At 42.9% G+C, this 14,880-nt stretch overlaps 1 protein-coding gene across 3 annotated transcripts in view; it reads left to right on the top strand.

The window, feature by feature from the left end:
- Thsd1 (thrombospondin type 1 domain containing 1) overlaps positions 1-14,880 on the top strand; it is a 31,093-nt gene continuing 16,213 nt past the window's right edge. The window contains exons 1-3 of one of the 3 annotated variants that reach the window (XM_052751805.1): positions 1-338; positions 8,009-8,150; positions 11,662-12,618. In XM_052751805.1, the coding sequence (XP_052607765.1) occupies positions 8,093-8,150; positions 11,662-12,618 (1,015 nt within the window). In that variant the 5' untranslated portion in view covers positions 1-338; positions 8,009-8,092. The remainder of the gene's footprint in view (positions 339-8,008; positions 8,151-11,661; positions 12,619-14,880) is intronic. The other 2 variants (XM_052751803.1, XM_052751804.1) reach the window with 2 other exon arrangements.

Here is a 14,880-nt window from a genome sequence, read left to right on the forward strand (position 1 = left end):
GTGGGGGTGTAGGGCGGACTTCTTGCGCTTGACCCCCCGCCCTCTGAGAGCCCGCCTCGGGGCGTGGTCCCAGGCGGCCCGGGAGGGTGCCAGAGTGCCGGACGCGGGCGTGCAGCTGCGGGACGCGGGATGCTCGCCCAGCCTCCCCGTGGCCGCTGAGGCTCCCCACTCGTCTCCACCGTGCCAGCCAGACCGGACCGGAGGTAAGGACCCCGGAGCGCAGGTGGCCCAGGACCCAGGCGGGCACCTGGAGCGGGCGTGGCTGGCCGACTGACGGCACTCCCATAGGCTCAGAAGTGGAGTTCAGGTTGGGACTTTTGGAAACTCAGCGTTGCGACGTAAGTTTGTAACTTCCCCCAAAGAAACCTTTCTGGGATACTAACAATCAGCAATGGCCGTCAGTAACAAGCTGTAGGCTGACTGACTACGGCTGGGCCGGGCTTCCACGCGTGAACTTGACCGGCACCTTTGGAAAGTGAGTCGGTGGGAGAGCACAGCTTCGCCAGGAAGCACCACCCTGCCATCGGGATAGAGAAAGCTTGTTCACAAGTGCAGCTTTGGGGTCGGGATTTCCTCCTACCAAACGTTATTCCTAGATACACACAGAAGCCTTGCTTGTAAAATCATGTTGCTTTTCCTTTTATTCTTTGATAATGCCCTGTGGACGTTAGAGTAATTAATTTTCCTTTGTTGGCGGCTACGAAGAAGCGTTTACTTAGCTGGTTTCTGGAAAAACGTGGCTTTAAGGGGAGGTGATGTTCTTGGTCGCTGAGAATACCCACACCCACTTCTCTCCACCTCCTCCACGGGTGCTTTTACAGTTTATCTATAAACTTTTGTGAGTTGCTTCTTAGCTCCAAAGGTTCAAACCCAGGGCCTCACACATGCTGGACAAGCACTCTACCACTGAGCTAAAACCCAGGTGGCCGGCCCTATACAAGTATTTTAAACGCCTTGAAAACGGGCCCAACTTCTTATTTTCTTAAAATGATTCTCACACCACGTATTCTACTCACAACTACTCAGGGATTTGGGAACATGGTGAAAGGAAATAATCAGGTAGCTGCCCCCCCCCCCCACAAATTAGAGGCATATTACGATTATAATCATAATGCATGTTATGATGTACAGGTAGACTGGGTCCTTCTATAATTCCATCTCTGTTCGTCTCTAAATACAGACCATAACACCAGTCTGTGTTTAACCGCTCATCTTCATAAGCCAGAAAATATAATCACAGAATCAGTAACGAGTAAAGAGTTTTAAAAGGAATATTATCTTGGAGAAGCAAGCCATCCCAGAACGATGATCTCATCTTTCCAGACGTTGCTTCTAGGTGGGGTCTTATTATGTTGCCCAGGCTGGTCTCAGACTAGTAGGCTCAAGCCATCCTCCTGCCTCAGATTTTGGGGGAACTACAGGTGCCAGGGGTCATAGTTCGATAGTCTTCAGCCATGTTCCCCATTTAAATTCAAGGAAATGATTAGATCAAATCTGGAGCTAGTTCCACTCAAACAGAGTTTTCATTTTGGTGTGTTGAGGAGGGAAGGGAACCCAGTCATCTGCATACTTCAACTTGGAAGCCTGCTTCCCTCTCAGGAAATGCAGGGTTTCCTTTGTTCAACCAGCTCTTACTGAACAAAAGCTAATAGAGACACACCAGTTTCCTTTCCACTGAATAGCGGCTTATTTAAGTCAGCCTGCTAAATTCTGCTCATTTCTGTCCTTATCAGAAGGTATGTAGCATGCGTCTGGAATGTTATACGTGGGATAGAGATGTGCCTCAATGGCAGAGTGCTTTCCTAGCATGGATGAGGCCTTGTATTCAATCTATAGCGCCACAAGAAAAAAATGACCTATGACTAACATGGGACTCTAAGCATTAAGAAAACATATATGTGGTTACGGTTAATAGAACAGTTTGCTAGATTGTAGTATGAAAAGATTACCCTTAAGTGGTCCAGAGTCTAGTATTTCGATCAAAGTTCAGTATCCCTTCCTACAATTCACTGTGAACCACGGTCCAGCAAGGTCTTCCCTCGCCCACCTAGGTGGTCTGGGACGATTGCTTCATGAATCACCCATCTCCTGATGCATATCAGCAACAAGTATTGGAAGACTGACAGGAGATGGTCATTTTTATTTGTCTGTTTTCTCCTTCGACTCCCCAAACATGAAAAGCAGGGCCACAGAGAGTTCACATTAAATTGTAACATACTGAATATCTATTGTTTGGGGTTTTTTTCTCATTTTTTTAAAAATGAAAAACATATTTTCTTTGAGTAAAGATAGATTTTTTTTTCATACAGTATATTCTGATTACAGTTTCTCCACCCAGTTCCTCTCCACCTTTCCTCTCACCCAGATCCACACCCTTTCTGTCTCTCCTCAGAAAACAAACAGGCGACGAGGGAATAATAGTAAAATAAAAAACAAATCAGAGTATGACAAAATAACCAAAAGAAAAAAAGCCAAAGAAAAAGCACAAGAAACACATATAGACTCTCACACACATACAAGTTTGCACACACAGGAATCCCATCAAAACCCAAACCAGAAGCCCTAATATATATGCAAAGGACCTGTAAGGTTAAAAAAAAATGCCCTCACAACATTATGAAACAAAGACGGTCCGAAGATGCCATTGGGTTTGTTCTGTGTTGGCTATCTACTGCTTGGGCATGGGGCCTTTCCTGAAAAGTGGTTTGTATCCTCAGTGAGACTCCCTCGGAGAAAGTTAATTTTTCATTTGCAAATGGCTATCAGTTGGATATAGTTTCTGGGTTAGGGATGGGGGCTTGTATCTGCCTCTACTCTCAGATCTAGGACCCCATTTGATGCAGACCTGTGCAGGCCCTGGGCACGCTGCCACAGTCTGTGAGTTCGTGTGGGCACCAGCCCTGATGTGTCTCCAAGGCCTTGATTCCTCAATGTCCCCATCCCCTCTGGCTTTTAGAGCCTCTCTGCCTCCTCTCCCTCAGTTCTCTGAGCCCTGAGCGGAGGGACTTGATGGAAACATCCCATTTAGGGCCAGGTGTTCTAAGGTCTCTCACTCAGTGTATAAAACATAATTTTATCATACAATATATTTTAATCATATTTTTCTCCTCCCCCGACTTCTCTCAGAGCCTCCCGTCTTTCCTCCCCAACCAACTTCATGCTTTCTTTTTTCTCTTTCAAAGAAACAACTCCAAAAACAAAAATAAAAAAACCAAGCAAAAAAAATCAATAACAAGCAAAATAAATAAATAAAACAAAAGCACACAAAAAAACATTTTGTGCTGGTGAGCTAGTCCTGAGTATGGGGCCAGCCCTGGAGTGTGCTTGATATACCAGTGACACCACTGGAGAAAACTGATTTCCTTCTCTCAGGAGGTATGGTTAATAGCTTCTTGGTTAGGAGTGGGACTTTGAGTCCACTTTTGTCTGGTTTGAACTTGGGCAGGACTTCCGCATGATTTTCACAGTCTCTGTGAGTTCACATGTGTGTCAGCCCTGTTGTGTTTGGAAGACACTGTTTCCTTGGAGTCATTCGTCACCTTTGGCTCCTACAATCTTTCCACCTCCTCTTCCACGTAGATCCCTGAGCCTTGAGGGGAGGGATTTGATGAAGACATCCCATTTAGGACTGAGTCCTCCAAAGTCTCTCACTCTCTGCACATTGTTCAGTTGTGAGTCTCTGTTAATTCTCTGAGGAGGGGTGAGCAAGGCTCTGATCTGTGGGCATAGCAATATTTCATTAGGAGTCATTTTATTGCTATGCTCCTTCAGCAGAATAATAGGTTTTCCCGTAGGTCTCATGACCTATCTAGTCTCAGGTTCTCAAGACCTATCTAGTCTCAGGTTCTTGGCCCCTTTAGCAGTGTCAAATATAGGTTCCATACAGGAGCCTCAAATCTAGTCAAAAAGAGGTTGGTTACTCCCATATTTATGCCAGTATTGCAGGTAGGTCACTGTTGTAGGGTAAAGGATTTGTGGCATTTGTTTATTAATCAGAGGTACTGATGACTGATGATTCTCCTCCAGTGATGTGCATAGTCAGTAGAGGTGATGCCTTTAGTTAGGCACCAGCTTGAATTCTCAATGTTTAATGACCCATGTAAGTTGTGTCTTCAACAGGTTGTGGAAAGCAACCAATAGCCTTGATAACAGCCTGTGATTTTGAGAGACTCCCTGGGACTCCTTTGGCCAACAACTCAATAAGATGTAACTCATTCTTGGCATTGGGGCTTTTACTTGATGGCATAAGATATGTAGGTGGGCACTGTCTCCCCCAATAGATGGTGACTCCATTTAAATTACTTTCATATATGTACTTATGGAAACATCTACAGTAGTAGGTTACATATGACTTTCCGAAAGACCTTTAGTGTGAGGCGTCCCTCCCCACAGTCCTTTCTTTACCCTGTCCCCCTATCCCCCTCTACATTTAAACTTCCTAGTTTCCCCTTTATCTCTTTATAATACTATATCCTATTTCCCATTCCTTGGAAGATCACCTCCTCCCCCTGAGTCCCTCACTAGCTACATAAGCTTGTGATTATTCTAATTGAAACACACATATCTAAAACTTAAAAGCTAATGTCCACATATAAGAGAAAACATGCACTATTTGTCTTTTGGGGTCGATGTTTTCTCACTCGGGAGGATCATTTCTAGCTCCACCCATTTACCTGCAAATTTAATTTTTCTTAGAAGCTGAATATCCTTGTGTAAATGTACCACATTTTCATTATCTATTCATCAGTTGGTGGATATCTAGACTATTCCCAGTTTCTGGCTATTATGAATAGAGCAGCAGTGAACATGAATGAGCAAGTATCTCTGTAGTAAGATGTAGAGTCCAGTCTTAGTTTGGGTTACTACTGCTATAATGAAATACTGTGATCAAAAGGAAGTTGGGGAAGAAAGAAAGAAGTGGGTTATGCTTCCACATTCATAGTCCATCACTGAAAGAAGTCAGGACAGAAACTCAAGCAGGGCAGCAACCTGGAGGCAGGAGCTGATGCAGAGGCCATGGAAGGATGCTGCTTATTGGCTTGCTCATCATGGTTTGCTCAACCTGCTTTCTTATAGAACTCAGAACTACCAGCCCAGGGATGAAACCACAAAAATGGACTGGGCCCTCCCCATTTCAATCACTAATACTCTATAGTTGGATCTTACAGAGACATTTTTCCCTATCAAGGTTCCCTCCTTTCAGATAACTCTAACTTATATCAAGTTGACATAAAACTAGCCTGCACAAGTGTATATGCCCAAGACCTTGTGTTGATTGATTTTCAGCTTTTTGAGGAATCTCCACACTGGTTTCCATAGTGACTGTGGCAGTTTGCATTCTCACCAGCAATGAGTGAGTGTTCCCCTTTCCCTGCATTTTTACCAGCATGTGCTGTCATTTGTTTATTAATCTTGGCCATTCTGACTGGAATAAGATTAAATCTCAAAGTAGTTTTAATTTGCATTCTTTGATGGCGAAGGATGTTGAACATTTTTTAAAGCATTTCTGAGCCATTTGGGTTTCATCTTTAGAGAACTTTCTGTTTAGTCCTATACCCATTTTTAATGGGTTGTTTGCTTGATGTTCAGGTTTTTGAGTTACTTGAATATTCTAGATACTAGCCATCTGTAAGATGTATAATTGGTAAAGATTTTTCCACATTCTGCAGTCCGTTGCTTGGCCCAAATGATGGTGCCCTCTGGTGTTCAGACAATTTTTAGCCATTTATTAATTGTTGGTCTTCTGACTTTTGACTGGAAAAAAGACAGCATCTTCAACAAATGGTGCTGGACAAACTGGATGGTTGCTTGTAGAAGAATGCAAATAGATCCATATCTATCATCCTCTACAAAATTCAACTTCAAATGGGCCAAAGACCTCAACATAAGACCCAGATACCAGAAGAAAAGGTGGGGAATAGGCTTGAACTCACTGGTACAGGAAGGGACTGTCTGAACAGGACACTGATGGCATGGGCATGAAGAACAATTAATAAATGGGACCTCAGCCTCTGAAAGTCTTCAGTATGACAAAGGACACCATCATTCAGGTAAAGCAGCAGACTACAGAATGAGAAAAGAACTTTACCAATTACACAACTCTAGATGGTTAATATCTAGAATATATAAAGAACTTAAAAAAAAAAGAAACCACTGAACAAGAAAAGAACCAAGTAAAAGTGAGTTACAGAACCAACCACAGACTTCTCTAAAGATGAAACACAATGACTGAGAAATACTTTAAAAACTGTTTAACATCCTTAGCCATCAGGCTCCTCAGGAAGCTGGGAATTGATCTACCTCAAGATCCAGAGCATATATCCAAAGGATCATATATACCTTATCATAGAGACACTTGCTCACCCATGTTCACTGCTGCTCTATTCATAATAGTCAAAAAAATTGGAAATAATCTAGATCCTTCCACTGATGATTGGATAATGAAAATATGGTACATTTAAACAATGGAATATTAATGATCTATTAAGTATGTATTTATGAAATTCACAGGTAAATGGATAGGACCTAGGGGAAAAAATCATCCTGAGTGAGGTAACCCAGACCTCAAAAGAGAAATAGTATATGTTTTCCTTTATATGGAGATGATAGCTTGCAAGCCTTTGAAATGTGGGCTACAGTCTAAGTAAGCACAGAGATTAGGTATCTAGTAATAGATGGGGGCAGGGGGAAGAGAAGGTCTCCCCAGAAGGGGAAGTAAAAGACATTTCTGGAGAGATAAAGGGAAATTGGAATAGGAAAATCACATATGGGAAGGGTAGGAGAGCAGGGTAAAGGAGGGAATATGTGGAGGGACAGCTAGAGTAAAGGCCTTCAGGAAAGCCAAATGAAGATGTTAGGCTACATACAGAAACTTCCCAAATATATGCATATGTAAGAGAAACAAAAAAGCCAAATGGACACCTGAGGCTACAGAAGCCCCCCAAATATATGCATACATAAGAGAAATCTAAAGGGAGTCACCAAATAATAGGAGATAGGCAATGCCAGCCACTATATTAAACATAGAAGTCAGACAATGGTAGCACACGCCTTTAATCCTGGCATTCGGGAGGCAGAGATCCATCCAGATCTCTTTGAGTTCAAGACCACACTGGGAACAGAGCCAGGCATGATGGCACACACCTTTAATCCCAGTGCTAGTTAACCATAGAGGTCTAGAGGTCTGGACAGACAGATAGGAAGTGATAAAGCTGGGCAGAAAGAGGAAGTGATATAGCTGGGCAGAGAGAGGAAGTAAGATGGCAGGGCACACAAAGGTATATAGGTGTGAGTATACAGGAAATAACTCTCTCTTGGGCTAAGGATTTTCTTTATTTTTATTTATTTAACTTTATTTTATGTGCATTGGTGTGAAGGTATCAGATCCCCTGAAACTGGAGTTATAGACAGTTGTGAGCTGCCATGTGGGTGCTGGGAATTGAACTCAGGTCTTCTGGAAGACGGGGCTGAGGATTTTCTAGCAGTAAGAATGTGGCTGGCTTCTTTCTGCTTCTCTGATCTTTCAGCTTTCACCCCAATATCTGGCTCTGGGTTGTTGTTGTTTTTTTTTTATTAATAAGACCTTTTAAGATTTGTGTTACACTTCTCTATATTTTTTTAATACCTCCTAGAAAATTTGACTTCATAGAATGGCATTGCCATTTAAAAATTATTCATATTTTTCATTATTTTATTTTATTTATTATTTTATTATATTTATAATTATTTTTATGGATGTTTTCGTGTGTACCTACTTGAGTGTATGCCACATGTGTGCAGGTGTCCTGAGAGGCCAGAAGAGGAGCTGGAGTTAGCCAGGGTTGTGAGCTGCCCAGCAAGGGTGCTGGGAACCAAACTCAGTTCCTCTTGGAAGAGTAGTCCTGCTCTTCACCACAGCCACCTATCCAGCCCCCGACTTTGTGGTTTTATGAACAAATGCCTTCAGTGGTTTTTACGGTTCTGTGAATCACATTAACTGGAGTCATTAACTTTGAGTTTCTAATTTCAGGTGCTTTTGGGGGAAAAAAAAGCCACAATTGTGATGTGAGAAAGGACATGAGGAGACTAAAGGCCTGGGATTTTACCGATCAGAATGAAACCAATGTTGAAAGACTTTTCAAATCTGTTGCTGGTGGTGCTCTGTGACTATGGTGAGTATGGTGAGAATACATCGAGCCATTGCTATCAGGAGGAGATCAATGCACTGATGTTGGTGACCCCGTGTGGGTGAGGTCAAGTGCGTCAACTGAACTCTCTTGAAGCCACAGCGCTGTTTCCCTGGCTTCTCAGGAAATGCTATACCTCAGGGTTTTGCCTGATGGATTCAAATTTCAATTTAAACGCATTTTTAACTCAAAAACAAAAACAAAAGCTTCACTACTATTAAATAAATGAAAACAAGCACATTACACTTCCCTCTCCCTCCCTTTTCTCTTCTCTCTGAGACGGGGGCTTACTGCGTAACCCTGGCTGCCCTGTGATGTGCTGTGTATGTCTCCCGATCACTGGGTTAAAGGTGGATGCCACCATGCCTGGCAACAAAAGATACTTTCGTACTTCTTTTTTCCCCTTTCATATCTACTGAATATAGATGAAATCTACTCGTATGGGTTATCCACATGTGTGTATATACACATGCTTATGTGAATATTCCAGTTACTTCCAATTCTGTCATAAATGGGGGAAGGGAAAATGAAAGAACAGAAGAAACAAAACAAAACAAAGCAAAAACCACTAGCGTAGTATTAGGATGTAGCAGGACCAGATAGTAGTTTTTAGAATGAGAGTGTCTTCTCGTCCAAACAAATAGGAATTTCGGGGTATGGTAGTGAGTTCTTCCTTCAGTACATACCTTCTGTTTTCTACTCCCACGGGGACCCATCCATTGCTTCTCTGTTCTCCTTTTTCATCTGGACATGTATATTGTTTTCATTCTTTGGCTCCCATTGAATCAGAATCTGGTCAGCCTCATTGACAGTCTCTGTCATTTATAAGAGAATCTGGATCATTTGGCATATACAAGCTTGTAATCCTAGCATTTGGGATGAAGAGGGCAGGAGGACTGCTACATGGAATCCTAACTCAAAACAAAACACAGCAAACAAAACAACCCCACTCTTGTTAGTAACTGTTGGTTAGTTTTGTGTCAGCGTGGCACAAGCTAGAGTCATTTGGGAAGACGGCCTCTCAGTTGAGATAACGCCTCCATAAAACTGGTCTACAGGCAAGTCTGTAGGTCCTTTTCCCAATTAATGATTGATGTGGGAGGGCCCAGACCACTGTCGGTGGTGCCAACCCTGGGCTGGTGGTCCTGAGTTCTATAAGAAAGCAGGCTGAGCAAACCATGAGGAGCAAGTCAGTAAGCAGCATCCTCCATGGCCTGTGCTTCAACTCCTGCCTCTAGGTTCCTGTGTTGAGTTCCTGCCCTGACTTCTCCTAGTGATGCAGTGTGACATACCTAGTTATTTCAGAAATGTACATATATTATGGAGTAAATAAATAAGTTCTCTTATCTACCTGAAAATTCCCTCCTCACCCACGTAAGGACACTAGTTCTTCTACTGGTAAAAATTCTTAAGCGCTTATCTTGAATATGGGATAATAATAACTTTGAAGAGAAGTTAGGTATCTTACATTTTAAATAATCTACAGCAACTTATATTATGCCATTTAAACCAAACTTTTTCTGATATATATATACATATATATGTATATATATATACATATACATATATATTTTTCCCCAAATACCTAAACACCAGCATAAGTTATTCAGTTATAAGCTGAAATAAATTGTTCCCTCCCCAAGATGCTTTTGGTCATAGTGTTTTATGACAGCAATAGAAACTCTAACTAAGACATTAATGAATTGACATGTGCCTCTTAGTCTTAAGATACACTAGAGAACAGTCCTGACCCTTTCAAATTTAAAGTAGACTGACTTTAGTGGGTCTGGAGAAATGGTTCAACAGTTAAGAGCGAGTAAGGAGCCTGAGACCATTACCAGCATCTGTATGAGGTGGTTCTAAGCCACCTGAAATCCAGGGGACCCAGTGTGTCTGGCCTCTGTAGGCAACTGTTCTCTCTCTCTCTCTCTCTCTCTCTCTCTCTCTCTCTCTCTCTCTCTCTCTCTCTCTTTCTCTCTCTCTCTCACACATACACACACACACATACACACTCTCTGTCTCTCTCTCATGCGTGTGCGCACACACACACCCATACACACACACATACACACACACACACACACACACACACACACACTTAAAAATTTTTTGAAACATCTTTAAAATTGCTTTTGTCTCAGTCTTAATCCCTTCCTTGGCCTGTGATAGTGTGACAGACTCTTTGGCCACTAGTGAACACCTTCCTCAACTCACATTGTCTCCAGAGGCAAAGGAATATTCTTCAACTTCCATTTTCCCTAAATGGAAAAACAAAACAAAGCAAACTTTATCCCGATATATATATGTATATATACATATATATGTAAGTATGATCAAGTATTCAAATCTATCCACGTTTTATATATCTTATTTTAATCTCAAGTAGGAAACAGATGAGGTACAATATCTATGTTTTGATGTATCTATGTGCTGATTCTAGTCATCACTGATTATATATAGATAAGGGGAGTTTAAAGATGGTAAGTGTAAACAAAAAATATGAGCCCCTTTAGACATGTGTAATATAATATGTATATACAACATGTGGATGGGGTATATACAATAAGAATAATAAATTTTTAATTATGTAACATTTTTCAAACTGAAAAGGGGTCCTGGCAGTTCTTTCATTATGGAATAATGTCTTACCCAGCCATGGGCCAGCTGACCGTTGCATTGCCAAATCCTGCCTGCTTTGATATGTATTTGGATCCAGTTCAGAAAGGAAACAAAGATTCTTATGTGTCTGCATTCTTTGTACCATTCAGCTGCTCTGCTGGGTCTCTTTTTAAAAGATATGCTTGATCATAACTGAATGGTACTTGGGAAATTAGTAGTCATCTGCCCTATTGGTGCCAGGACCAGTTGCTGCCATGTCATTGAAGTTGCCACGGACATGCCTAGTTATTTCAGAAATGTTCATACTATTATGGATGACCAACAAAGAATAAACAAATAATATCCCTCATCCATCTAAAACTCTCCTCCTCATCCAAGTGGAGAACACGGGTTCTTTTACTGGTAAAAATTCCTAAGCGCTTATCTTGAATATTGGACAATAATCACTTTGAAGAGAGGTTAAGTGTCTGACATTTTAAATAATCTACAGCCGTGTGTATTGTGCTGTTTAAACCAAACTTTCTCTGAACACCAGAAAATGGTTAAAGTTAGAAATGTGAGGGCCTGAAGTTTAAGCCTGAGGATGGTCAATTATTCTTCTACCTTCATAGCTGTTCACGGCGGTTAGATGTTGAATGCTGTGAGTTCGGAGTACGTATCACTGTTCACCATTTTAAACATAAGGGCGATGAGAGAATGGAGAGAGCTCTTAGAAAGGAGCAAGCTGGGTGCTCGACCTCTTAGTTGCTGTGTCGTTCTGTGATATCCTTGACTCGGTTCCACAGTCTGTAGTCTCTAAGAAGCCGTTTTCGCTGCATCCCTGGTAGGCCTACTCAAGCGCTCCCTTTAAAATGCAATTCTGACCATTGCCTTTCAGTCCTTGGAGAAACTGAGTACCTCCTCCTGCGAGAGCCAGTCCATGTGGCACTGAGCAACAGGACAGTGTCGGTGGGTTTCCGCTCCCTCGGTGACGTTAACGGGACACTGAGGAACGTGTCTGTCATGCTGTGGGCGGCCAACGCCAATCAGACTCTTACCACAAAGCACCTCCTGACCAACCAGTCCCAGGGGACTCTCCAGTTTGAGTGCTTCTACTTCAAGGAGGCGGGTGACTACTGGTTTGTAATGATTCCCGAAGTGGCGGACAACAGCACACAAGTTCCCTGCTGGGAGAAGAGTGCCTTTCTGAAGGTGGAATGGCCTGTCTTCCACATCGATTTGAACAGGACAGCCAAGGCCGCAGAAGGCACCTTCCAAGTGGGCCTTTTTACCACCCAACCGCTCTGCCTGTTTCCGGCGGACAAGCCGGACATGCTGGTGGATGTGGTTTTCACTGACAGTCTTCCTGAGGCAGGAACAAGGGGGCAGCCGCTGGAGATCAGAGCCAGCAAAAGGACAGAACTCGCTCAAGGTCAGTGGGTTGAGTTTGGCTGTGCACCCATTGGGGTGAAAGCCTATGCCACTGTGTCGCTGAAGCTTTGGGGCCAAGACTCAGTCATTACTTCTACAGGACCCATTGACCTGGCCCAAAAATTCGGATACAGATTGACGATGGCACCGGAAGTCACGTGTGAGTCTGTGGTGGAGGTGATGGTCCTGCCACCTCCTTGTGTCTTTGCCCAAGGAGTGCTTGCTGTTTACAAAGAGGCCCCGAGACACCCAGATGAGAGGACTTTTCAGCTGGCTGAAACCAGCCTGTCCCTGGGAGAGAGGAGAACCGTGTTTAACTGCACTTTGTTTGATGTGGGGAAGAACAAATACTGCTTCAACTTTGGAATTTCAAGGAAAAGCCATTTTTCTGCAAAGGAGTGCATGCTAATTCAGAGAAATATAGGTTGGTATTAAGATTTTTCAGCATTTAAAAATCCAATCAGTGCCTTCATGTAATCAAAATTAATACGATCTAGGTGAACTGTGGTGTTCATGATCCATTCTTCAGACTATACCAATTAGCATTATTATTTTTTAGTGAAAAATTAAAAGCATATTCATCTTTCAGTTTCTATGGGAGATTGGTTTTGGGGTCCCCAGATACCAACATTGCATAGTATTCATATAACACCTACACAGCACTTCCTGTCAACCCCAGGTCATCTCTAGGTTACTCACGAAACAGTACAATGTAATTCTGTGTAAGTAGTTGTTATGGTGCATTGTTTGCAGAACAATAACAAGAATGGAGTCTGTGCATTTCAGTACAGATGCAGTACAGATGCAGTACTTTTTTCTGAATGCTTCCTATCCATAGCTGGTTGAGTCTGTGGCTATGAGTTCTGGGGACAGAGAACTTGTTGAGAGCTGGGGGACCATATAGCTGTCCTGGCCATCAGATTCATATAACCTCTTTAGGTTTTCTCTTCCCCTCAAAAACTATTAGTCATCAGTATCTCTTCAGTTAGTGATGGAGGCTCAGAGTCCCTCTCCACTCCATGGTGGTCTTGTTCAGGCAGCCACAGACACTGTGAGTTTCGAGTGCAGAGGTCACGGCATATCCCAAAGATACTGTTTCATGCCTGTTTCATTTCTGGATCCTACAGTTTTTATACCCCTTCTGCCAGGATGGTCCTTGACCCTTGGGGGTGATACTATAGTTTCTTTCGCTGAAAAGAGATTTTTTCATACAGTATATTCTGATTATGGTTTCCTCTCCTTCAACTCCTCACAGTTCCTCCCTCCCTCCCCTCCCATCCAAATCCACACCCTTTCTCTCTCTCATTAGAGAACAAGCAGGCATCTAAGGAATAACAATAAAATAAAATAAGATAAAACAAAAACAAATTGGAATAGGAAAAAACAAACAGAAGAGAAAGAGCCAAAGAAAAAGCACAAGAAATACGTGTGGACTCAGACACACACAGGAATCCCATAAAAACACAAAACCAGAAGTCATAACTCAAAGGACCTGTTAGGTTAAACAAACAAACAAACAAACAAATGCCCCGAGTTAACATTATGAGACAAGGAACCTCTAAGATGTTGTTGAGTTCATTTTCTGTTGGCCATCTACTTCTGGGCCTAGGGCCTACCCTTAAGAGTGGTTTGTTTCCCCAGTGAGACACTCTTGGAGAAAACTGATTTTTTTCTTTTGCAAGTGGTTATAATTGGAGACAGCTTCTGGGCTAGGGATGGGGACATATGTCCACTTCTCCTTTCAGCACTGGGACCCCATCTGGTGCAGATCCATGCAGGCCCATGCACGTTGCCTCAGTCTCTGAGAGTTTATATGTGCATGGGTCCTGCTGTGTTTAGAAGGGCCTTGTTTCCTTGATGTCCTCCATCCCCTCTGGCTCCTACAATCTTTACACCTCCTGTTCTTCAGGGTTCCCTGGGCCCTGAGGAGAGGGATTTGATAGAGACATCCTGTTTAGGACGGAGTGTTCCAAGGTCTCTCACTCTCTGCATATTGTCTGACTATGGGTCTCCGTATTTGTTCCCATCCGCTGCAGGAGGAAGCTTCTCTGATGATGGCTGAGCAAAGTGCTGATCTTTGAGTGTAGCAGGAGTCATTTTATTACAATAACCCTTTAGCAGAACAGTTGTATTTGGTTTTTCCCCTAGGTCCCTGGCCAATCTAGTCTCAGGTTCTTGGTTACCCACACAGGGTATGGGTTTATCTTGTGCAGTGGGCCTTAGATTCAATCAGAGAGTGGGTGGTTGCTCCCACAAGCTCTGTACCACTACTGCACCAGCGTATCTTGCAGGCAGGTCACTATTGTAATGGAGAAGTTTGTAGCTGTTGGGTGCTTACCTTTCTCCTTTGGTAGTGTGCAGAGTACCTTCCAGCACAGTGAACACTCGTCGGTAGGGGTGAAAACCTGGGGACTTACTGACCAGCCAGACCAGCCTAATCGAGAGGCCACAGGACCTGGCTAGAAAACATGTCTCAAATGAAAGACAGTGTTGGGGGCTCTTCTGGGGAGAAATGACTCCCCAGGTTTTCACATGGATGCTGGGGAGAGGTCCTGATGTTACCGTAGCAGCACTTTACAAACCGCAGCTCTCCCCAGCCTCCTCACTGCCATGCTTCTGAGTCACTGACTCATTGAATCTTGTTAGTCCTTTTTTTGAAAATAGAATAATGTGTTTATGCCTCTCT

This window comes from Peromyscus californicus, unplaced genomic scaffold, assembly GCF_007827085.1.
Source record: "Peromyscus californicus insignis strain IS unplaced genomic scaffold, ASM782708v3 Scaffold_23__1_contigs__length_62951481, whole genome shotgun sequence".
NCBI lineage: Eukaryota > Metazoa > Chordata > Mammalia > Rodentia > Cricetidae > Peromyscus > Peromyscus californicus.